General features: G+C 37.6%; 1 protein-coding gene across 3 annotated transcripts in view; it reads left to right on the forward strand.

Moving 5' to 3' along the window:
- Positions 1-584: 584 nt before the first annotated feature.
- odf2l (outer dense fiber of sperm tails 2-like) overlaps positions 585-24,312 on the forward strand; it is a 39,691-nt gene continuing 15,963 nt past the window's right edge. The window contains exons 1-14 of one of the 3 annotated variants that reach the window (XM_012961510.3): positions 585-758; positions 3,924-4,015; positions 6,253-6,422; positions 7,139-7,268; positions 7,974-8,102; positions 8,499-8,573; positions 9,439-9,510; positions 11,989-12,105; positions 13,513-13,698; positions 14,683-14,792; positions 15,660-15,795; positions 16,189-16,299; positions 18,276-18,380; positions 21,067-21,225. In XM_012961510.3, the coding sequence (XP_012816964.2) occupies positions 3,935-4,015; positions 6,253-6,422; positions 7,139-7,268; positions 7,974-8,102; positions 8,499-8,573; positions 9,439-9,510; positions 11,989-12,105; positions 13,513-13,698; positions 14,683-14,792; positions 15,660-15,795; positions 16,189-16,299; positions 18,276-18,380; positions 21,067-21,225 (1,581 nt within the window). In that variant the 5' untranslated portion in view covers positions 585-758; positions 3,924-3,934. The remainder of the gene's footprint in view (positions 759-3,923; positions 4,016-6,252; positions 6,423-7,138; positions 7,269-7,973; positions 8,103-8,498; positions 8,574-9,438; positions 9,511-11,988; positions 12,106-13,512; positions 13,699-14,682; positions 14,793-15,659; positions 15,796-16,188; positions 16,300-18,275; positions 18,381-21,066; positions 21,226-24,312) is intronic. The other 2 variants (XM_031900842.1, XM_002931646.5) reach the window with 2 other exon arrangements.

Here is a 24,312-nt window from a genome sequence, read left to right on the forward strand (position 1 = left end):
AAAATACTCTAGCACATGTAAATGGAAAAAAGGATAAAGAAAGTACATTAGATTATATACAGTGCTTATTTCTTTTATGTAACCTCAAAACATACAGCAGGAGCCATTCAGTACCAATCAATATTATTGTACACACTGTCAAAACACAGCTGGTTAATGGATCTTACCCGTTTCCACATTCTCCATATTCCCTTACACCCACTCTAACATCTCCCATATCTCTGCCCTTGCCTAGTTGCACTAGTCTGTCTTTAGTTGCCCTGCTGTCTCTTAGAAGAAGCCAGAACTTTGCAGGCTGTTCAGCTTTAGGAGGCAGAAGGCAAAGAGGCCGCCATCCCCCACTGCTGCTCAGTCAACGGAGTCCGTAAAATATCTTCATATGCAAGTTTTTTGAAATGTGCCTTTAAATCATACGGCTCAAACTTCCTACTCATGGCGATTGCGAGATTAAGCAGCTACACGTATCAGTGGCGCAGAACATTTTGTGTGGATGTAAGGGCGGCACTGCACAAATTTGAAAGCAACAAACATTTCAAAACACTGATCGTGTGTGCGGATAATTTTGACGCGCTAGCTGTGCGCTTCAATAACAGCAACGACATTTTCTCAGCACAACACGCAACCCTCTGACATCACTTCCGTGCGCGAACCGGAAGTAAGGCGAACGGCGTTTCTAGGGAAGCCTTGGCAACGGTTTCAGTGGAAGGCGATGTGATGAGTTGTTTGCTTCTATAACTGTAACTATAACAAGTAGTAAGGTAATTATATGCATAGTTTTAAGATTGTTTTGGGTAATATTTGGACCTTCGTAACGCCTATACTATATTATATCTGTCAGTGTTTGTACATTGGTTTGGTAAGGACGCGAATGGGAATGGTTGGCTTTTGTATAGGACAAGAATTGCAGCTGCTAATGACCTTGTTGAACGGGAATATTAGAGAATGTTTGAACAGTAGAGAATGTTGAAGTTGTATCTCCCATCATTCTCTCTAAAGGGGTTGTTCACCATTCTACAACATCACAAATCTAACAGTAGAACAATAGATTAATACAACAGGGGGTTATTAAAATAATAGATAAATACAAGGTACAGTTGCAATAAGTTAAGAATCAAATAGACAAGAGGCTGGAGGTCCCTGCCCTGTAGAGCTTACAATCTAAATGGGAGGGTAACTTACAGACACAAATAGTAAGATATTAGTTTTGTAGGTTACAGTGGGTGACACTACAATATAAGTGCCAGTTCCCAGATCAGATGCTGGGTGAGTGCTCCAAAAGGTAGTCTTTAAAGGGGACCTGTCACCTTAATAAATAATTCCAAATTGTTTTCTATTGTGTTTGTCAAGCAAAATAAACTTTACTTACACTATATAAATTATTTTAATCTTATTTTCTTCAGCCTTGGAATTCACAATTGCAGCAAGCAGGCAGGGGCCATTTTGTGGACACTGTTATCAAAGCAGGCATTGCATCCTGCCAAAATCTTGTTTCTGTGCCAGTTTGGGGGGACCTAATGCCCATGCCTATGCACTGGTTACACAATTAGATGGTGAGGAGGGAGGGGGAATGTGAGGAGGGCAGCAACACCTAAAAGCTCTGAATTGAAAGTGAAAGTAACTGTCTGCCACACCTCTATGCCTAAGGCATAGAGGCGGGGCAGGCAATATATGATTGACAGCTGGGATTTTTAAATGCTTTTATAATGGGTATAGATGTGGTAATAAAAAAATGATTTGGGGTTACATGTTTAATTTGAAAAGGACTTTTATTATACAGCTTTTTATGGCTGGGTGACAGGTCCACTTTAAGTTTAAAAAGACTGGGGGTGGATTCTCTCTGGAGGAAATCAGGGAGGGCATTCCAAATGTAAGGGGCAGCAAGGCAGAAATGACAGTAGTAGCGGGGGGCACAACAAAGAAGTTGACCAGAAACTTATGGAGACAGAAGAGAAGAGATTTAGTGAGGAGCAGAGGAATGGAGGGCTTTGAAAGTTAAGAGAAGGAGTTTGTAAGATATTTTTTGTTTAATAGGAAGCCACGATAAGGATTTTAGCAGTGGAAGGGCCTGAACTCTCCTAGCTGAGAGGAAGAGAATTCTGGCTGCAGTATTTAATATAGGCTATAGGGGGAGAGATGGGAGTTAGGGAGACCATTTAGTAGCAGGTTGCAGTAGTCTAGTCGGGATAGAATAAGAGCATGCATGAGCAGCCTAGCTGTTACAGTTGAAAGAAAGGGACAGATTTTGGCAATATTGCGTAAGAAAAAGTAACAGGTGTTAATATGGTCAAAGAAGCGAGAGAGGAGTCAAAGATCACCCCTTTTTACTTTTAGATAGAAAATAGATGTTCTGATATCCTGAGAGTATTGTTGGTGGTTTAATAAGATTTGGACATTGAAGGTGAAAAGCCCTTTTAATCCCAGTTATGGTAAAAAGCTGTGCTGAAATATCTCAGAATTTTAGGACTATCAACTGTATTAAATTTATATTAGATGAAAGGCATAAAACAAAGGTAGAAAATGGTTTAATGGCCAAGCAAATTTTTATTGTCATTCTGCCAGCAGGGGGCAATGTTTTATTAGAGATTTTGTATGAAGTTTGCTTGTCAGTCCCATTGCGGCTGCTCCTACTTATAAATAAACAGCTAAAAGGGCTCTCTAAACAGTACAAATTATGCCAAAGTTTTAATGAACATGTATAGAAGATAATATTATAATCAGTGAATGCAAAACTCTGTTTATATATGTGGTATAATTTTAATTTAAGTGACTCTAATCCACAGTGAACTATGTAGATTACACAACAGCCCAGTTTAATACATTATACACCCTTAAGTGTAATAGCAAATTCAGGTAGGCACATTTTAACAGATGCTGCAAAGCAATCACTTTAATCCTTTTATCTCAGTGGTTGTCAGGTTTTTAAGTTTAGGCCCCCCTTAGAGGTCCAAAAATTCCTAAAGTAAATGGGCATTCATTTTTCAAATTTACCCTAATTGGCCTTTAGCCTGAACCCCACTACCCACTGCTCTGGGGCTCCCTAGGGAGGGGCAGCCCTACATTTTGGGAATCACTGTTTTTATATTTGGAAACTGTATCCCTGAGAAAGCTGAAGAGCCATATTTTTCAGGTCTATGCCCTGTGTTCTGATTATCAATTATGGAAGGGTATTTCCATCTCAAGGGCAACAAAATCCATGGTGCATAGACTCATAAGGGAATGTATTACCTGTGTTTTATACACAGCAGCCCTTATGATCTGACGGCTTGATTCAAATGGAAGTTCTATAGATACACTTGTATCGTATAGAATAGTTTGTGGATATGATGCAAGTCTGTTGGTTCAAGTTCTTTTTGCCTAAGCCCTTGCATCTAAATTTTATTCACAAGCAGACAGAACAACTGCTGTGGTATATAAAATGGAGGCACAGAGAAGGCCTCTAGAGCAGTGTATCATAGCAGCCATTTAGCAATTAGTTCTGACATGTCAGCTATTTTAATGTCATCTGTTTCTGAATGGTTTTGAGAGTTAGCATTTTAGGTTTCCCTACTAGGTCCTACTCTTTACTTTTATGGCCCTCCAGCGGTTGCAGCATTAACTTTTTTGTCATAAGACAATAACTAATTCCTTGAAATTCCTCTTCTATTAATGGTCCTTTCGGTAGGCTGCCATGTTACAGTAAATGTGAACGTGCCAGTCATCCCCAGAAGGGCTGATGCAAGAATTTAACATGGGGTTTTTAATAAAGGGAACATTTTATTTCATTCTTACATGCGTTCATTGGGCAGCAGGCATTCATTTGCTTTGGTGTCACTTTGACAGAGGTTTGTGTTTAACTGCCATCTCAAGCAATGAATGCACATTAGCCTTAAGAGAAAAAACTTTTCTTCACATTTAAGTTAAAATATAATTTTTATTTTCCCTAGCGCATATCAAAATGAAGACTCCAACATCAGCTACACAAACTAATGCTGCTGCTGCTGCGCATGGAAACCTGATCAGCACATCCAATGCAAACGTAAGAACAATCATCACATCATTAGTTGTTGTTCATTAAAGGCATTTTCTGGGCAATACCCAGGCATTTTCTGGGTAAATTGCCTTCTGTTATGTTTTATTCTTAAGATGCTCGGCTAGGTTGTATGACTTAAGGAAAATACATTTAGGGTATGTAACTGGACCTAAATCTACATGCAGTCATTTGCTATTTGGCATTTGTCTTGACATTTTTATAGCAGTACCTTAGCAAGCATATAATGGTTGTTTTTCTTGCTGTTTGTTTTATTTTTTAAATCCCATTTGGCAGCAGGCCAGATCATTCAATTGCAGGGAAAGTATTTTTTTCACAAGCATTTTTTGACAGAAATAATCTGCTTGCCATTAGGGCTGGGCGATATACCGTTTAATACCGAATACCGGTGTTTTTTTAAAAAACTATATTCATTTTTCAGATACCGCAATACCGGGGTGTCAGGGTACTCACCCGTGCGGCCCGGTCTCCTTGCGTGCGCGCGCGCGTCCTGTTGTCCGCGGGACGTTGCGCACGCGCGTCCAGGTGCGCGTGCGTCAAAGGCGCACGTACATGTCAAAGCATGCACGTCCGCGACGCGCTGACGGCGCCGGTTCTGCGCATGCGTAGGGGGTATTTAAAGCTATCAAACGCCTCCTCCTGTGCTATGTTGTCTGCGGCCTTGCCTGGGAAACTAAGCCTGCCTGATTTACCTTACGACTTTCTGTTGCCGACCCTTCGCTTGCCTGACTCTGATTTTCAATACTGCAGTAATTATTCTCTAATTTATTAGGAAATGGGGTTAACACCTAATCATGCATGGAAAAAAAAAATACCATCAAATACCGTGACACCGATATAATTTTGAAAAATACCGTGATATAAATTTTTGGTCATACCGCCCAGCTCTACTTGCCATGTTTTAGGGTGAAAACGCTGAGCTATTAGTAGCAGCTACTTTTTCTTGCTCTGGCTACAAAAATAGACAATGCTGATCATTTACTGATGATTGTCTCTACGTGTGTTTTAGCAGAGGCAGTATAATCTATGACAGGGTATTTTCTGATGTTTAGTAGCCGCTACTAAGTAGCTCCATGTGACTTCGCCATTAAAGAATAACACAAGCCAGAGCAATTGATTGCAGAAAAAGTGAGTGTGTTACGGAACTCACTCGCTGTTAATGGACTCGATAATGGACAGGCATTAGCCTCCTTAAATTAGCTTCTAGTTGTTGGTTATTTTTGCCATTAAGAGATAATTTGATTCTTGTCATTCCCCAAGCATTTCAGGAATGTCCACCCCCTTAGGTCCCTCATAAAGTTCTGTTTAGAAAAAATGAAGCATGACAATAGCTGCCCAGAGCTGTAAAGTCAAATGACTGTAAGGTTCACTTTCAAATTCAGGTGAAGTGATTCCTGGATTATAAACACCCCTGTTAAAGATCTCTTGCGCAGTAAGTTGGTCATTGGACAGATTCTAAACATAGAGAAACTTGCCTCGGACAGGAGTACCCAGCAAGTTACCAGGGGCAGCAAAAAGCCGCTCCTGGTAACTTCAAGAGCACTGAGCCCTAATATGCCCCTGCATAGAAGAAGTCACAGTTTTTAACATGTAATGATGAGTACCTAAGATTACTTGATTGTGGACTAGAATTTATGTCATCTACCATGACCCATTTGAAACTGAAGAAAAAACACAGCAAGCCCTACAATTTGAGCCATAAACAGACATACTGAAATACATTACTAACTTTGCTCCTGTATGTGCAAAACTTGCAGCAGCCTGCATGCCATTTACAGAAAGGCACAAATCTTTGCACCACTGGAATGAGGGTGAGTAGAGTTGCACCTGTTGTTGGCTTATAGATTTAACTTTGGAGCAATGTACCATCACTCCACCCCTGCCCTGTTTTTTTTTAAAGATTTTTATTTTGCTTTTTTAAATTTTACCAACATTTAACCCCTGTCCTGTTTAGCAGTAGTTCTTATAAAGTGGGTTCTACAAAGTTTTAAATGGTAAACACCAAAAAGAATATAACTTAGAATTCAGTTTCACTGATTGCTTTTGAAAAAAATCAATCAAATAATTGGGGAAAAAGAAAACCAATGTACTGTTTACAAGATTCAGTTTTTTGTTTCTGTCTGTGTGTCTTGATTTAGCATAAAGACCAAGATTACATTTATTAGTCCACTTATTCTGTGCTTTGCAAATTAATATGTGGTTTCCTTGTAAATTTTGTTTTAAAGCTTCCTGAACACATGGATGAAAAAACTTCAGTTGTAACCCAGGATGCACAAGAGTTTCTAACAGATCTGCTGAACAGACAAAAAACAAGGTTAAATGAGCTGTCTTCCCACCTGTCCAGTATGGCACTCTCAGAAACATTTCATTCAAGCTTAAACAGTAGCATGCGCTGGTATGTAATATTTTAGTCTCTGATAAAAAATACAAGGTAACTTAGTCTATTTTCTGAGGCTATGCCACCATGTGTGCACCATGTTAAGGGCGAAGACACACAGAGCTACTTAGTAGGAGCTACTTGTTAGGGCTCTGGCACACGGGGAGATTAGATGCCCGCCTAGTGCACCCCCCTCTCATGTTCCTGCTTTTGCACTTCCACAATCCAAGGTCTATGAATTAAAATTCCAAGCAGTTTGAATTGAATTTCTCAAAAGCAGCGATTAGCACCAATACCCATTTGAATGCTGACTCCTTGATGTATATTGCATACAGGAAGAAAAGAATCGTTAGAAAATAAATGTTAAATCTAGTTTACCAAGTGGCAAACTAAAATAAAACTTAACACAGCTTAAGTGGAGGGATGGGCAGATATTTTCTGCAACGTGTATTGCAAAGACGTGTAAAACAAAGCATTCTCCTGAATTTGTGCAAGCACAGATTTTTGCCCTTCCTTCTGTGTTTAGGTTACAGATTCCTGAAATACCTTCCAAGCTGATGCAGCTGTTTATTACTTTGTTCTTTGGAAATAATTTTGAGTTGTTACATTAACTTCCTAAATGTTTCTTCATACCTACTTATAAGATACATTTACAAAACAATTATTTATTATTTTGCAAAAATATTTTGCCTTACAAGTGACTTACACGATATGTATTTGTGTTTCTGAAACAGGCCAGTTGACAAACTTACTTGTGATAAAGTGTCAACATTACTGACAAAGATGAAGGATATTGATCTGGCTGCTGATTCTGTTGAAACATTAATTGGGAAGCTGAAGGATTCTTCTTCATGTATACTAAGGGTAAGTAGAGAACAAGAAAATATAAATTATTTTTTTTTAGCAGATCTGGGTCTGGAAAGTGTTTATTGATTGCAGTTGTATGTGTAAGGTATGTGCTGTGATAGAGAGCCTGGAAAAACGAAGTTAGAATATTCTGGATTTGATTAAGTTCAGTAACTGACATTAAAGGGCACCTGTGTTCAGTTTGTAAATGTGGTTTGGTTTCTTTTTGTTTGTCAGTAAAGTGATACTGACAAGGTCATACTAAAGGTAAAAATTGCTAGTGTCTTAGCTAATCACAGCAGTGTTTCTGAAGGCACTTTATATTTCTGTTCATCCAGCTCAGTTATGTAGTTTTTGTAGACCCTGTTACTGTCCCAGTGCTGGAGCTGGGTGATTCTAAATTATTTAGGGCAGGAGGTCAGCTTGATGTTCTCACAGGCTGGTCAATCAAATATCAGCCACCTTCCATCCCTTGTATTGTAAGTGCACATTGTGTGCTTTCACATGACTTTGCATGTGCTTGTGTCCTTAAGTGGAGATAAGATAAGATAAGTGGAGATAATTTTAAACACAGTCAAATCTCCCCTGGTTTTATTCTTATAATTATAATTTTTGAACCTTTGAGAAGAGTGCTTCAGTCAGATATCTGATGCTAATAAAGAGAAGGCTTTACACTTAATGCTGTACAGATGTTTTTGATCATGTGGTTTTATATTTTATTAGGCTGATAATGTTTCTAGCTTGGATGTGATCAACATTTCCAAGCAAAATGATCTGCTCTGGAAAGAACTTGAAACATTCAAAGACATTAGAGGAATTCTTGAATGCTTTCTTCAAACACATTATTCCAAGGTAAGGGGGCTTTAATTAGTTAGTGGATTCTCAATTTATTAAGTGGTGTGTATAAATTTCATCCTGATTTTTTTAAACACTCTTCCATAAAAGTTGTCTAATCTTTTAAAATAGTTTGGTTTTATAGTAACTGAGGTTCGGTCAACACAAAACAGATTCAACATTTTGCAAAATTAGCATGTGTCTTACTGGTGAATACAGTGTAAATACTGTGTTAATACCGAGTATTTGGATATGTTGGACATCCACAGTTTTGCTATTATCTATTTACTGTACGTATATTTCTGTATTTGTAGGTGTGTTTGAATACTTTAAAAATCTCTGTATAGGTCTTTCATTTTATTTCTACTGAAATTGTTGCTTCGTCTGTGTATTAACACACAGTTTTGTTTATAGTTCAACAAAATAATTAATCAAGAGAATCTGGAAGTTTTGATGGGACAACTACTTGAACATGAAAAAGAAAATTTAGTAAGTATGGAAACCCCATCTGCTCTATTTCATAGTCACAGACCATTTATAAGTATCTTATTATTATTTATTTATTTATATTATTATTTAATTTAATTATTTATTATTTATCTTATCTTATTATTTTAAGGAAAAAAAACACAGATTTAGAAGGCCTAAAAATGATGAGCCCTTCCCAATGGCATACAGTGAAAGCCTTTAAAAGAGAAAGTATTCACATCTCATGCTACACAAATACAATTTCCTTAAAACAAAAATTGAAAGGCTTTTACACTTGCGTAAGGATTTATGGGCAGAAACATGCCAAGGAGTAATTTGCATATCTCCACCCATTATTTCCATAAGTAAAGGTTTAAGCTTCTTATTTTTGGTTTTAATTCAATTCTATGTGTGTAGCATGAGCTGTGTGAATGATACAAATAGCTACCTTTTTCTATGCCAGCTAGCAGGCAGCAGCCATTTTGTGAAATCTGTAATCAAGGCAAGATTTGCACCTTCCTAAAATCTTGTGTATGTACCAGAATAGGGGACCTGAGGCCCATGCCAACTTCTAGGCTGCACAGTTATAGACAGTGAAGAGAAAGGGGCATATGAGAAATGCAGTGACATAGCTGAGGCATAGAGACAGGGAAGCAAAATATAATTGACAGCTGAGATTTTTAAATGCATTGAAGAACACGTATGCAAGTTTACTTAAGAAAGGATATGGGTTTTTTACTTAAAAAAGGATATGGGTTTCATGTTTAATTTGCAAAATATATAACTTTAACTTTTAATGTTTGGGTGACAAAGTTTCTTTCAGTATAATGCTATTAAATAGCACTATTGTTTATTTGCACTAACAATCATTTCATGAACATTACAGAGACTAAGAGAACAAGTTGTTGAAAAAGAAGCAAAGCTTGAGGATCTTAGCTGCCTTATTCAGCAGGAGAAGGTATTTGTTTGGCATATGGCATTTTGTGCTAAATAGTCATGTCAACAGAATACTGCTTCACACAGGAATTGGTGTATTTTAAAAATATATTTGAAATGTAATTCACAGTTACATTATATTTTCCAAGCTTTAAAACACAGGAACAAAGAAAAGTGATTTTGGAATGTACAAAATTAGGGCACCCTTCCACTTGTTGATTGACAAACACTATTTTTGCTGCAGAGCTCAATAAAATGTTTGGGCTGTCACTCAACAACCATGGGCTCCTTTACCCCCTCTAGGCTGTAAAGAGATTGCAAAATGCTTCCAGCTCCCAACTTCTAGGAAGGCATTTATTCACATTTGATTTTTTTATTCACAGTTCATATTTCCATATTACCAATATACATTTTTGTTGCAGAAAATTATGTTTTTGCAATTTATTATGTGACAAAACCGGAAGCAAAAATACACCTAAAAATACTTCTAAAACCTGTCAAGATCATGTAGAAGTCAATGGTAGATGTCCCTTTTACAACTGGAAGATCTTTCTTTCTTGATATTTTTAGAGGTATTGGGGTTTTTTATGCATTTCTGCGACCATAATAAAAAAGTCACTTATTGATAAATGGGCCCTCCCCCTGTCTGTATTACCATTAAGAGATGGCAGTTAAGGGGAGGCAAGATCTGGAAGGTCAAAAAAATGTATTGCTCATATGCTGACCAGAAAGGCAAAAGCAAATCCTCATGATGGCAAGAAAACTGCAGGAAGGTTTGTCTGACACAGCACAATTCCAACAATGCAGTCCCATTAGAGTTAAAAATACATCTAGACAAGCCACGGGCCTTTTTAAAATGATTGCTGTGGACTGATGTAAACATTTAATTAATTGACCACAATCACCAAAGGTTTATTTGGAGAAAAAAAAGGAGCAGCATTTGATAAATAACACCTTGCCAACTGTTAAATGTGGGGGCGGATCCATGATGCTTTGGGGTTGTGTGGCTGCTAATGGCACAGGCAATATATGGGTCAGGTTTATGAAAATGAGATTAGAGCTCACCACAGAAAAATTCACCCACTTTCTCTGCATTCCTATGGGATTTTTAGAGGTGTATTTATCAATGGGTGAAAGTTAGAGCTCACCCTTTTTATACATACACTTTTAAAAATCCCATAGGAATAAATAGAAAGTGGGTGAATTTGTCTGTGGTGAGCTCTAATCTCATTTTCATAAATCTGCCTCTATGTGTAGAAGGCAAGATGGACTCCACTAAATATCAACAGACAGGTATGGGATCCGTCATCCATAAACCCGTTATCCAAAAAGTTTTTAATTTCCAGAAGGCCATCTCCCATAGACTCCATTATAATCAAACAATTCACATTTTGAAAAGTCATTTCCTTTTTCTCTGTAGTACAGGTATGGGACCTGTTATCCAGAATGCTCAGGCCCCAGGGTATTCTGGATAAGGGATATTTCTGTAATTTGGATCTCCATAACTTAAGTCTACTAAAAATCATTTAAATATTGAATAAACCCAATAGGCTTGTTTTGACTCCAATAAGGATTAATTATATCTTAGTTGGGATCAAGTACAAGGTTCTGTTTAATAATTACAGAGAATAAGGAAATCATTTTCAAAAATTAGAATTATTTGCTTAAAATGGAGTCTATGGGAGTTGGCCTTTCGTAATTCAGAACTTTCTGGATAATGGGTTTCGAGATAAGGGATCCCATACATGTAATAAAACAGTACCTTGTACTTGATCCTAACTAAGATAAAATTAATCCTAATTGGAGGCAAAACAATCCCATTGGGTTTATTTAATGTTTATATTATTTTTTGGTAGACTTAAAGGAGAAGGAAAGGCTAAGTCACTTGGGGGTGCCAAAATGTTAGGCACTCCCAAGTGAATTTAATCATTACCTTGTACCCCGGGCTGGTGCCCCTGTTAGGAGAAAACAGCACCAACCCGGGGTACCTGCGAGCGAGCGCTTCCGCCTTCCTGCTTTGTTTTGCCAGCAAATTCCCGGGCCGGCGCATGCGCAGTAGAGTGAAAAGCCGACTTCTCTGTTAAAGTTCGGCTTTTTCACTCTACTGCGCATGCGCGCAAGCGAAGGAGGAAGCGCTGCAGCTACCCCGGGCTGGTGCTGTTCTCTCAGAACAAGGTCACCAGCCCAGGGTAAAAGGTAGGCGATTTAAGTTACTTGGGGGTGCCTAACATTTTGGCACCCCAAGTGACTTAGCCTTTCCTTGTCATTTAAGGCATAATGGTTTTGGAATGCCCCTTCACAGTCACCTGATTTAAAGGGGAGTGTCGCTAAATACTAATTTACTAGGGTGTCCAAACTTTTGCATCTGCAACAATATTATCTTCTTTCTGTGTTTTAAAGTTTGTAAAAAAAACTATACTCATGCATTAACTTACTGACTAACTTGTGTTTAAGTTTCTGCTAATTACTTTTAATTGCTCTTTGCCTCTGTGCTTTGTAGGATACTGCTGTGAAAATCAACCAAGTTTCCAGAACTACTGAAGCTACACATATCCGCCTCCAAAACTTAGTAAAAAGAAAGGAGAATGAGAATCAGCAGATGGCCACTCAGATACAGGTTGTTTTATTGTATCTTTGTGTATTTCGCACGTGATATTGCTACAACACAACTACTTTTACATGTCACAAAATTAATTTCATATTAAACCATCTGTAGAGAAAATTTATAAAGCTTTTATATGCATTTCTTTGGAACATTTTTGTAAAAGTGTGAACAGACAATTTGGCGCAGTGTAACTCTGAACATCCTAAAAGTGAATAGGGCTCAGTAAATGTTTGCACTCAGGTGATAAAACCCTAATTACTGCATTAGTTAATGGTTAATTTTTTAACATCGGTAGTACACATCTAAACCAGTTGGCAATAGTTTGCTAATTAAGGCTAAATTGCACATCTGCAGTTACCACAGCAACCAATATACCATTTGCTTTTTATTGTTAACTTGTAGACTGATTCTTACTAATTTAAACAGCAGTTGTTAAATTGCACAGGCGCAGTTTTGCACCTATGGCAGTAAATAAAAAGGTGAGCATACAAGTTCAGATTGTAGTCTTCTTCTGACAAACATTCGGATATTGATTGTATGTTTAAATGCAACAATCTAAAGCTAACATTCAGACTGATTATATTGGTGCAATTCAGAATTCTGTTGTTTCATTAAAGGAGAGGTAAAGTTTAAAGTACTGGGGGTGCCGAATGTTAAGGTGTCCACTAACATTCAGGGCTGAAACGGCAGAGATAGAGGTAGAAACAATAGGATTTCTACCTCCTTCTGCCGATTCAGCCCTGAAGGCAGATTTTGCTCAGACGCCTTTTATGGCGCCCGATCAAAATCTTTTAACCCGCCAGATCGGCGAGTCGACCGATATCAGCAGCCTCCTGCGATATAGGTCAACTCACCGACTTGCCATACATGCACCGAATATCGTACGAAACGAGGTGTATTTTATTATATTATCAGTGCGTGTATGGCCAGCTTTAGTCACCCCTAGTGATTTTAATCACTTAGCTCATACCCCAGGCTGGCTATCCTGTTAAAAGAAAACTGCACCAGCCTGGGGTGCTTTTCAGCACAGGAATATTTAAAAAAATATTTGGTTGCATTATTACTTTAAAACTTACTTAAAAGGTAGAATGGTATATTTTCTCAACATTTAAATGTTTTGCTGACTGTAAAATATACTGTGATTTCTAGATTTGATTGCAGGATCCACTCCCATATGATAGCAAAGCATAAATGCCAGGTGGGTTGGGTCTGCTGGTCACATGGGATTGTTTTGTTACAGACTGGGAAACCATTTTGGGTCCTGCTCCATAGGTTAAGAATCCCTGTGTTAAAGGCATAAATGGTAATATTCTTAATTTATTAAAACGTGCTGTCAGTTCTGTGGCCATTATGTGTCCTTTTGACTGCAAAATACTATTTTGAAATATGAATCTAATGCTAGTGCTTTATATTTTTTAGAGTCTTGAAACTGGCATTTCTGGTCGGAAACTGGAAATAGAAGGCCTCAAACGTCAAATAACACATTTAAAAGAAAAGCAAACAGTTGAGAAAGAAGGTTTAAAAAAGGCTTTTCGTGTACAAAAGCAAAAGGTTGACCGTTTTCAGAAAGTCATAGAAAATATAAACTCCCAAGTTAAAGAGAAGGTAAAAACTAGTAGGTAATTTAATTTAATTTGGGATTTTCTTTAATAAGTTTGTTTGAATGTATGTATTTTATAGTACAGGTATGGGACCTGTTATCCAGGATGCTTGGGATCTGGGGTTTCCCAGATAAGGGATCTTTCCGTAATTTGGATCACCATAACTTAAATCATTAAAAAATATTGAATAAACCCAATAGAGTTGTTTTGCCTCCAATAAGGATTAATTATATCTTAGTTAAAATCAAGTACAAGGTACTTTTTTATTATTACAGAGAAAATTGAAAGTTTTAAAAATTTAAATTATTTGCTTATAATGGTGTCTATGGGAGTTGGCTATTCCATAATTCGGAACTTTCTGGATAACAGGTTTGTGGATAAGGGATCCCATACCTGTATAAATAGAATGAATGTAAAAGGGTTTTGTAGTATTGTGCATTATTAGTTTTAGAACCTTCGTCATGAAAAAAGGCTGTTGTACATGCAGGAAAAGAATTAGACAGGAAGTTCACTATAAAAATAAAAGAACCACTTTTCTCCCAGTTTTTGCTGCAATATTGTATTACAGTGGAATGACCATGCTAGCCTGCTGTAATTTTGTTGTATATATGTGCAGGCTATAAGAAACCCAGGGGTTAGACTTTGCTATGGAGAGACCAATTTTAGCCACCATTAACTTATGTTTGTGGTGGAGAGAAGGGCAGATCCTGAATAATGTGTTTAAAAAAAAAAAAAAAATGTGATCCATACTTATGAGGCCTCACCAATAGGAACCAATATTTGCTCTCTTTGCATAAATATTTCTGGCTTGTAGTAGGCTGTTTCTAATCTGCTTGTTTCTCTGTCTCTCTCTAATTTCTAACAAAAGATAAAATAATATACTCCTGGTTTCAGTGTGTACAGATTATATAAAATTTTTCAATGAGTTTTGCAAATGTGCATTTTGTTACTGCTCCCTGAATAAATAAACCATTTGTGGTCTGTGTAGGAAATAGAATTGTCTGAGGCACATTCCTCTTGTAGCATCTGGAAGGCTCATCATGACTCTGCAGTGGAAACAAAGACAAGGTTGGAGGTTCAACATGAATCTCTTACCAAGTAAGTGATCTTTCAGCCCACCACCCACTTTGTTTGAAACCCTAGGTAGCCATAAATTATGATAATACTCCATACAGCCATCTTAGTTGTTGGCTACTGCTTTAGCAAAAAATAAAAGCATATTGCTCAGATCTTCTTTTGCTAAACTAAGTACGTTTTTATGAACAAAGTTTACCCCAATGACCTTTAATTCCTGTTACTGAAAGCAAAAGGATTTTAAACTACTAAACTTTTATGTCCACAACTAGAATTTGGATGACATGAATATACAGTCCGTTTAGCATTTGTGAAAGTATGTCATACCTGTGCATAAGTAATACATGGTTAATTTTTAAACACTTGTGAATGGCACATTTTGAATAACTACTCTTATCTATTAACTATTAGAATCACTTTTCCATTGCTAATGTCTTCCTCAGTATAGGAGATTTGGTGTCTTAGTAAGTGGGCTGAAGGTAATAAAAATACATGAAAAGCAGATAGACTAGAAATTTTCTCCGTGATCAGCATATGTGCAGCTGGTCTTGCTGTATTTAAAATGTAAAATTTCAACATCTTCAATTTGCAAGGTCATGTATAAGTCAATGGGAGCTGTCCTATTTTAAATTTTAGATTTCAAACTTTTTTTAAGCTTCGAAATCCATTATTATACGAATTCAAGGGTTTTGCATTTTTTGTATCTTCTTTTTTTTACAATTTTATTTGATCACTTTTTTATTCTAATCTAATTTTTTAAATTGGTAAGGTAACATTCACGGAAATTGCAAACATTTTGTTTCATATGATGCTTTACTGAAATAAAATATTTGGCTTTCTTTCTTAATTTATTGTTTTTGATTCTGAAAATACTAATTGTTTTTATCTTAGTCAGACATCAGACCATGTAAAACATATTAAAACAATGGAGGACGAAAGGAAACAATTAAAAGAAGAACACATAGAGAAGATGTCAGTCATTAAATTAGAAAATGCCCATTTCAGTGAAGAAAATTTGAAACTAAAGGTAATGGCATGTCATGCATTTAACTTTATGCTCTGCATTGATTGATTGATTGAAGAGCCAATAGAAACAGTTGTAACAGGCAGAATTAGCTCACATTGTCTATTATCTAAAACACTTGCATTTATGGGTTGCCAAGTAGAACAGTGAAATTTACTCATACTTAATAATTAGGAGCTTGCAGTGTTAATAGGAACTGTAAAGCAGTCGAGGATGCATGTTCAGTTCTAACTTTAGCCCTTTTGTCTTGGTTTCCATTATGTCTTATCATAAACAGTCTGTATGTGCAGTATGCGTTATCATGTGTACATGATCTGTATAGTATTGTGTGACAAAAAAATTATTTATGCAGATAATGTGTACCATTAGTTAAATGTAGTTTGTCTTCCAACACAGGCATCCATTGCTGCTCTGGAAAATGAAACTCTGATAGTCAACAGTGAATTGTCAGAGGTCCAAGAGAAAGCAAGCCAACAGAAACATTTCGCTGAGCAATATGAAAATCAGGTAACTGAAACCAGCTGCTTCTCATTGCATGGAACAGGATGAAAAAGAGAACCAGGTTTAAATACCACTAAGCACAGACATAATTAAATGTATTGCAAATTAGTTTGCTTTCACATGAACATTTTATTATGTACAGTTAGGAAAAGTTAAAAGGAAGTTAATATACTACAAATATTCATCCATGTGTGAAAATTAGGCATTGGGGAAAAGCATATTCATACTACAAAGAAAGTCATATGCTGAATAAAGAATCTAAGGCCAGAAGCTTAAATGTGGGAGTGATACAGTAAGTTTGCAAATGCTTGTGCATTTTTCAAGAAAACCTTTGAGAATTTAAGGCTAATGTCAGACGCACTCCTACCTGTGCCTGCACTCAAATGAATGGAATACGCTCGGGTGCAGACACATGTAGCTCATATCTGCCGAAGATATGAAGTCTCGCGTTTTTTGACTGATATCGGCTACATGTGCCTGCACCCGAGCGTATTCCATTCATTCAGGTACAGGTAGGAGGCGTATGGCGATATTTTCGGCAAACTATTTTCGGCTTGCCGCAGATATACGCCAAACGCTGCGTCTGACATTAGCCTAAAGGTGACTGACATAGTTCTTACCCAGGAGAATAAACAGGGGCAAAATGCCATTGATGGTTCACTACAGAACTATATAATGAATACCTCGCTTATAAAACAGGATATTTTTGTTGTCAGTAAATGGTTTTTGTGTAGGTTCTAGATCACAGGTACAAAATTTAAATGTTGAAAAAAATATTTGAACTTTTTTTACGTCATTATCCTTTAATGAACTTCCTAATTAACCCTGAAGCACAGTTTAAGGTGATAGAAAATACCAGGTTGACATGCCCCTTAAATTTTACTTGGCACCTCTTAAACCGTTCTTGTGACTTGATCAGAACTGTACTCAAAACAGCATCTGGATACCCTCTTGTAACCACATCTCATTCAACACAGACTCACAGATTGTCTTATTCAAATTATACCTACTGTTAGAATAAAGTAGGACATTTATATCTGTCAATTTTCAGAAGAGAGCGTATCCTAAACACTTATTATATTTGACTGTAAATTTTACAGAGCTCTGGAGGGCAATAATATTGTCGGTGTAGCAGGGGGAGAAAATTAATTTGTTTTGTATGTAGGCAATATGTATTGTTTTTCAAGTGAAACATGTAAAGATTTGCATAGCACAATGCCATAGCTGCTCATATGACTGCCCCTTTAGGTATGCAGGTATATTTTAAACCACTGTTCTATTAGAATCTGAAAATATATCATATTATTGGTTATAGCAAAAACTGATGACACAGTGCGTTGGCCAGATAATAAAGCTAAGCTTGTAGGTCTCTACAGCAGTGTATACAATACAGGGCACTTTGAATGTTGCTTTCTCAAAAATTAACTACTCTGTATAAGGGTCATAACCAGCTTGCATGCCAGTTCATGTGCTTCCATAATCACTGCATTAACCTTGTGTTGATCAGTCTCAACATTTGCACAATAAACCCATTCACTATTATTAGTATTATGCATTTGTGACTAATGATGTTGCCCTTCCCTAGTTAAACTGTCCTGAAAATGTGTGTTAAGCTAATCTCGGCTACAACTCTCATAACTTTGTTAGGGAAATGCCATTTCTCACTTAAAAGGAATCTACCTCCATACTGCTTTACAGTGTAAGTATGTGCTCAGAATTTCCATTGTTTAGACAGTCCTTTTCTCTGTAATAAACTAGCTTTAAGGGTCACCTGCCTAATAATGTTATCATTTTAGTTTTGGAGCATTTGGTTTAATCTGATAGTTTAGTCTGTTGTTAAATTATATCATATTAATAATGCAGTCTTAAAATAAAGTGAATAATAGAGGTATTTTGCAGATAGCTAATTAAAAACAATAAGTAAAACAGTTAATAAACCAGTACGTTTTCTTGAAAGTGAAGGTGTTTTGTGTGTTTTACAGGTACAAAGGTTACAAGAAGAACTGAATAAACTTAAAGATAGATTTGAAGATGTTCTCATAAAAAAGAAAACAATTCTGGAAAACAAAGACTATGAAAATGAGAAGGTATGCTACAGTGATTCTGTGGGCACTGTAACAGGCCCAAGGTGCTTTTGCAGGCCCATAGACTTCAGTGCACTAGGGAAACTTAAGAAAACCACCCTTGTTAATATAAGGCAGTGCTGTCCAACTGGCGGCCCGCGACCCCCCTCTGTGTGGCCCCCCACCTGTCTGGCTGCTTTGATGGCTTACTCTTGTGTAAGCTTTAAATGGTATCAGTACTGTGATTAACTGCCCCCCCCTGCATGGTTCTCACCTCAGATTCAGGCTGTAATCAGGCTGTATTGTTTAAATATGTAATCCCCTGTGTTGTTCACACCTTTTAATCTCTGCATTGTTCACCCCCTGCAGTGATCACACCTCAGGCTCAGGCTGTAATCACCCCCATTGTTCCCCTGTTCACACCTCAGGAGCAGTAGAAACCCACAAATAATCCCTGCATACTACAAAAAGAACATATACTGAGGTGGTACTGCAATTAAAACGTTTTTTAATATATAGTTATTGTGCAGACTGTAGGAGCAGTGCCAGCATTGTGTCACTGTAGGCTGCCTGTGTGTGCGCCATACAGTATGGCACACACAGGCAGAGTAGGGCAGGCAGAGTATGGCACACACAGGCCAAGTTTGGCACAAACCAGCCAAGAATGGCACACACAGTGAAAGTATGGCACACGCAGGCAGGGTAGGGAAGGCAGAGTATGGCACACACAGGCAGGGTAGGGAAGGCAGAGTATGGCACACACAGGCAGGGTAGGGCAGGCAGAGTATGGCACACACAGGCCAAGTATGGCACAAACCAGCCAAGAATGGCACACACAGTGAAAGTATGGCACGCAGGCAGGGTAGGGCAGGCAGAGTATGGCACACACAGGCAGGGTAGGGAAGGCAGAGTATGGCACACACAAAGGCAGGGTAGGGTAGGCAGAGTATGGCACACAGGCAGGGTAGGGCAGGCAGAGTATGGCAGGTTTTTGCTGTACTACAACCATTAATATAGGTATGGTCATGTGATAACATGGGTGTGGTTTCAAGTGGGTGCGGTTTCAAAAAGGGGAGTGGTCTAAACTGGCTTCCATTATCGGCCCTCCACCACGTAGGTCGGAAAAATTCCGGCCCTCGGTACAACAGAAGTTGGACAGCACTGATATAAGGGATACATTTATAAAAGAGTAGATAATTAAGTACAAAGCTCCAGTATCAGAGTAAAGGCTATAGGGGTCATTTGCAACAAACCAGAGGTGGGAGTGCCTTTTTATGCACTTTACACACTGTGTTGGAGATCATAAATGACCCCTTTAGTGTTGTTTGTTAAAATTAAGGGGACAACATTTAGAAAAAGGCAATGCTTGAATCATGTAGCAGAAGGGTAACGTAAGTATTTTATATATAATATATATATATATATATATATATGTGTATATATATATATATATATATATATATATATATATATATATATAATATTGCAAGAAGACAGGCACTCACGTATAAGTAGGTCCAAGGGAGCCTGGGTGCAGTCCCAAAATAATAGATGGAGTAGCTGTAGGGAGAGTCCGCACTCACAGGTCTTATAGAAAATGTAGAGGTGTTTATTCAAATCAACATCTAAAGATGTTGATTTGAATAAACACCTCTACATTTTCTATAAGACCTGTGAGTGCCTACTATATATATATATATATATATATATATATATATATAGTACAAGTACTAGCTGTCTTTCTGGTTGCTCTACTGAAGTGATCCCCAACCAGGGCTTGTGAGCAACATGTTGGTTACCAACCCCATGAATGTTGCTCTCAGTGCCCCCAAACCAGGTAGTTAATTTTGAATTTCTGACTTGGTGGCAAGTTTATTTGGCACCTTTTATGATGCGTTGCTCTCCCAGGCTTTTTACATTTGACTGTGACTCACGAGTAAGAAAGGTTGGGGATCCCTGCTCTACTCTGTACATAGTGTATAATAACTTATTCATAGAATCAAATGAAACCATGCTTTTCTAATAGGTTAACATGTAACAAAACTGGAAGAAAATGTGTAGTGACAATGATGTAAATGCCAGCAGGTTATCTTGGGATTTTGGACAGGTTTTCTGAATATAACAGTGGTACCCAGTTTGGAGGAATAATAAATTAAGAATTATTGCTCAGTAAATACATTTCCACTGTATTAGTTACGTCATAGTAAGGTTCTTCACAAGGTTTAAAAGAATTATAAATGTACAGAAAGTTAAATAATGATGTTTTAACAAAACTGCTTTTTGTATGGTTACTTGTGGCTTCCCTTTGTTGATTTTAAAAATCATGGAATGTGACATGACAAGATATGCAATTTTTTGTTTGTTTGTTTGTTTTACTTAAAAGTTGTGCCAGAATCCAGACTAATAGGCACCCTTACATGCAGTAGAATGAAATCTTATTTCATTACAAAGCTCATTCCATTTTTTCATAATTGACACATTCACACACTCCCGTAGTCTTGGCACCCACGTCTTTCATTTTTGGGGCAGTACCAAATTAGCCGACACCTTCCCCACTGCCCGTTTACAGCACTTGCCAAGTGATTATTATTTGAAAACATGGCAGGGAGAAAAGCAAACTTCATTCTTCATTCAAATCATTCTTCAAATTGTAGCTATCATGGGATCCATTATAAACAATGCCTTTGCTCTTCTCAATGTTATTAAACAGGTGAGAAAGCAACTGGATGCTGACTTAGCCAAACTTGAGCATGTTCCTGGCTTGCTAAAAACAGCGGATCAGATGTTGCAAGAGTGCCAGGAAAGCCTCCTGGTGAGCAAAGGAAAATGCGCTGAACAATCTGAAACCATTAAAGAGCTTCAGATTCAGGTGCTCTTATGCTAAGTTTTTTTTTTTGCAAAACCATGTTATGCCAGAAGGTGGCACTCATGCACTCCTCATGTAGCAGTCTTATTATGCATGCAGTAGGGTTCAGTGATTATTTTTGAATTCTTACAGTGCATAGAGGGGATTGTGTTTTTAAGGCCCCAAAGAGTTGATGCTACAATAGAACCCCAATCTCACTTTGCCAGAATCCTGTGAACCCTCTTCATCCCCCTCTCTAGGGTGTGTGTGCAGGCTTTGCAGTATAGTAGCTTGAGTAGCTTTTTTTTTTTTTTTAAAAAAAAAGAAAGAAACACTTTGTTTTAAAAAGAAGAAAATACAGAATCAACGAGGGTTGCAAATTGTTAGTCACCCCACAGTGGTTCTAGACACTTACCTTCTACTCCCCCCAGTCTTCCAAGCATCCCTGCTGGGCTTGGGTGAATGCATGTGTAGTATAGAACATTTCTGAGATTCCTGTGCTGAGCATGCACCCTTCTTGATTTGACGCAGGGGACACCTGGAAGGACTGAAATAATGGCAACATGGTGCTCGGCAAACACTACCCTACCAATACCCACTGTGTTTTTTTAATAAGAGCACTGCCGGTGCAGGGTAAGAGGCGAATGACTAGAATTGCTTAGTGGTGCTTACCAACTAGGCACCCCTATGGGTTTTACCTTTCCCTCTCCTGTAGTAGTGACTATTTTCTAGTAGTGACTATTTTCTATTGTAGTGAGCGATTTCAGTGTAGAAAGGGGTACCATGGGTACCCAATGTAAACAGCATGGTTACCTGTTTTTGGTCCTAACTGATTAAGAATCTCTGTTGTAGAGATATTCACTATATCTGTATGCTCTGATATAATTTAACATTAATCTGTTCTATTTAGAAAAAATGGAATCCCATGAGTGGCATCTTGCCACTTGTTAATAGGATGGCAAAAAGTGACCTCAGCTTAATCTGATTTGAGTCCTAAAGAGATACTGACACCAGAAATTAAACCCTTGTGTACATTTATCCTGACATTGTCTTTGCATTCTATTCATAATTTTGCCTTTAAAGTATTTGCCTGATGCTTTTACATTACCTCTCCGATCCCCCATGATCCTCTATGAGGGGGCTGCCATATTTGTGCAGCAGAAGGCGGTTAGCATTAGAAGCTCTAACTGACAGGTTGAGAAGGGACAGTCAGGTTTAGGAATTCAAGTAACAAAAGCAGCCCTATCAGCAAAAAATGATCAATATGTAACTTTTAATTGTACAAAAATGTTTTGAAGAGTAGTTTTTTAGTTTCAGTATCACTTTAACAACTGTCAACTATGACTGGACCATAAGGTCACACAGAACTTAACCAGAAATATAGCAATGATCGCTTATGGCAACTATTATAACAGATGTTGACTTACTCATAGTGCTCTATCAACACTTTTGCAAATTACATCAATTTTTGGTTAGTGTTAGTTTGGTTGGTTGTTTGGTTGGTTAGTGGTATCTGAGATTTTCAGTTTTAGACTTAGTAAAATGTAATTTTTGGTATTTGTTTCATTTCTTTGGTAGCAGCTATATTATCCCAGTAAGATATTGAGCAGTTATGAAAATGCATAAATCTTCTATTAAATACCTATATAAGGCTAAATGTTGGTAAAACTTAATCCAGTTCTATATCTGATGGCCTTTTTGTGTTGTGAAATGTAATTAGTTCCTCATTTACACTAACTAAAATGACTTATTGCCAGTTGATCTCCTCGCATAAGCCAGGGTCTTCCGTTTCCATCTGCAGTCATGCTAAATGTTAATTAGTAACATGACAGAGCTTGCCTATTTCTTTTTAAGTGGGTTTTTTCTAAGCAATCCACTGCAGAGTTTGAATATGAAGCGTCTTGAAACGGTCACTTTTTTTTGTCTGAAACGTACGTACAAAAACTTGTAAACCTTCCATTAGTGACCTGTGTGCCATATGATTCCAGTGAAGCCCTAATCAAGATTTTCAAACATCCTCTAGCTCAAGGCATGTACAAGTTAAATGCATGGTTTATTAAGTCATCCTCTGAACTTTTACTGATGTGGCAATTGCAAAATTCCTTTTAAGAATAGCTTTGGCAGGACTCATAATGTACATCTATAACAAACAGGGAAACGCTTTTAGGAAGAAAGCTTTCACTCACACTTTCTATGTGTTAAGAAAAAGAGAAAAGAGAATATTTAGCAAGGGGGCAAGAAAAAAAAATATTACATGGATTCATTATTGTCTTTATTTTTGCTTCTTTACTCCTTCACAAATACTTTGTTTACACAACTGTTGTGTAAATGAGGTATTTATGTGCTCAGAACTATTTATATTTAGCATGTGACAGTGCAAGTTAAATACCATTTATACATGTTGGTAACAAGCAGTCAGTTCATATTACTGAAATACAAAGCCTTAAAGGAGAAGGAAAGGCTAAGTCACTTGGGGTGCCAAAATGTTAGGCACCCCCAGTGACTTTAATCGCTTACCGTTTACCCCGGGCTGGTGCCCCTGTTACAAGAAAACCGCACCAGCCTGGGGTACCTGTAGCGAGTGTTTTCTTTTCTTTATTTCTTCTGTCTTCGGAATCCCTGGGCCAGTGCATGCACAGTAGAGTGAAAAGGCCGACATTTTTGGTAAAGTCAGGCTTTTCACTTTACTGCGCATGTGCAAGTGCGCAAAGACAGCAGAAGGAAGAGGAGTTGTTCGCTTGAAGGTACCCTGGGCTGGTGCAGTTTTTTCCTAACAGGGGCACCAGCCCGGGGTAAAAGGTAAGCGATTAAAGTCACTGGGGGTGGCTAACATTTTGGCACCCCCAAGTGACTTAGCCTTTCCTTGTCCTTTAAGTATTTCTGTAGCAATTGGTGTTCTTTTGTACTATACTGAAAGCAGATTAACTTTGGGTGCATGCATTGGCGTTCTTTTACAAAACTTATTTTTGATAAAAGATGAAGGAAATGGTCCATTTTTGGGGAAGCACTGATGAAAAAGTTAGGGTTCTTACCACATATCCTCTTGTCCATGTAACTTGCTCAGACTGATAGATTCATAGGGGATTATAGTTTTATGAATGTGATAGGGAA

Source organism: Xenopus tropicalis, chromosome 4 (genome assembly GCF_000004195.4).
Source record: "Xenopus tropicalis strain Nigerian chromosome 4, UCB_Xtro_10.0, whole genome shotgun sequence".
In the NCBI taxonomy this organism is placed as follows: domain Eukaryota; kingdom Metazoa; phylum Chordata; class Amphibia; order Anura; family Pipidae; genus Xenopus; species Xenopus tropicalis.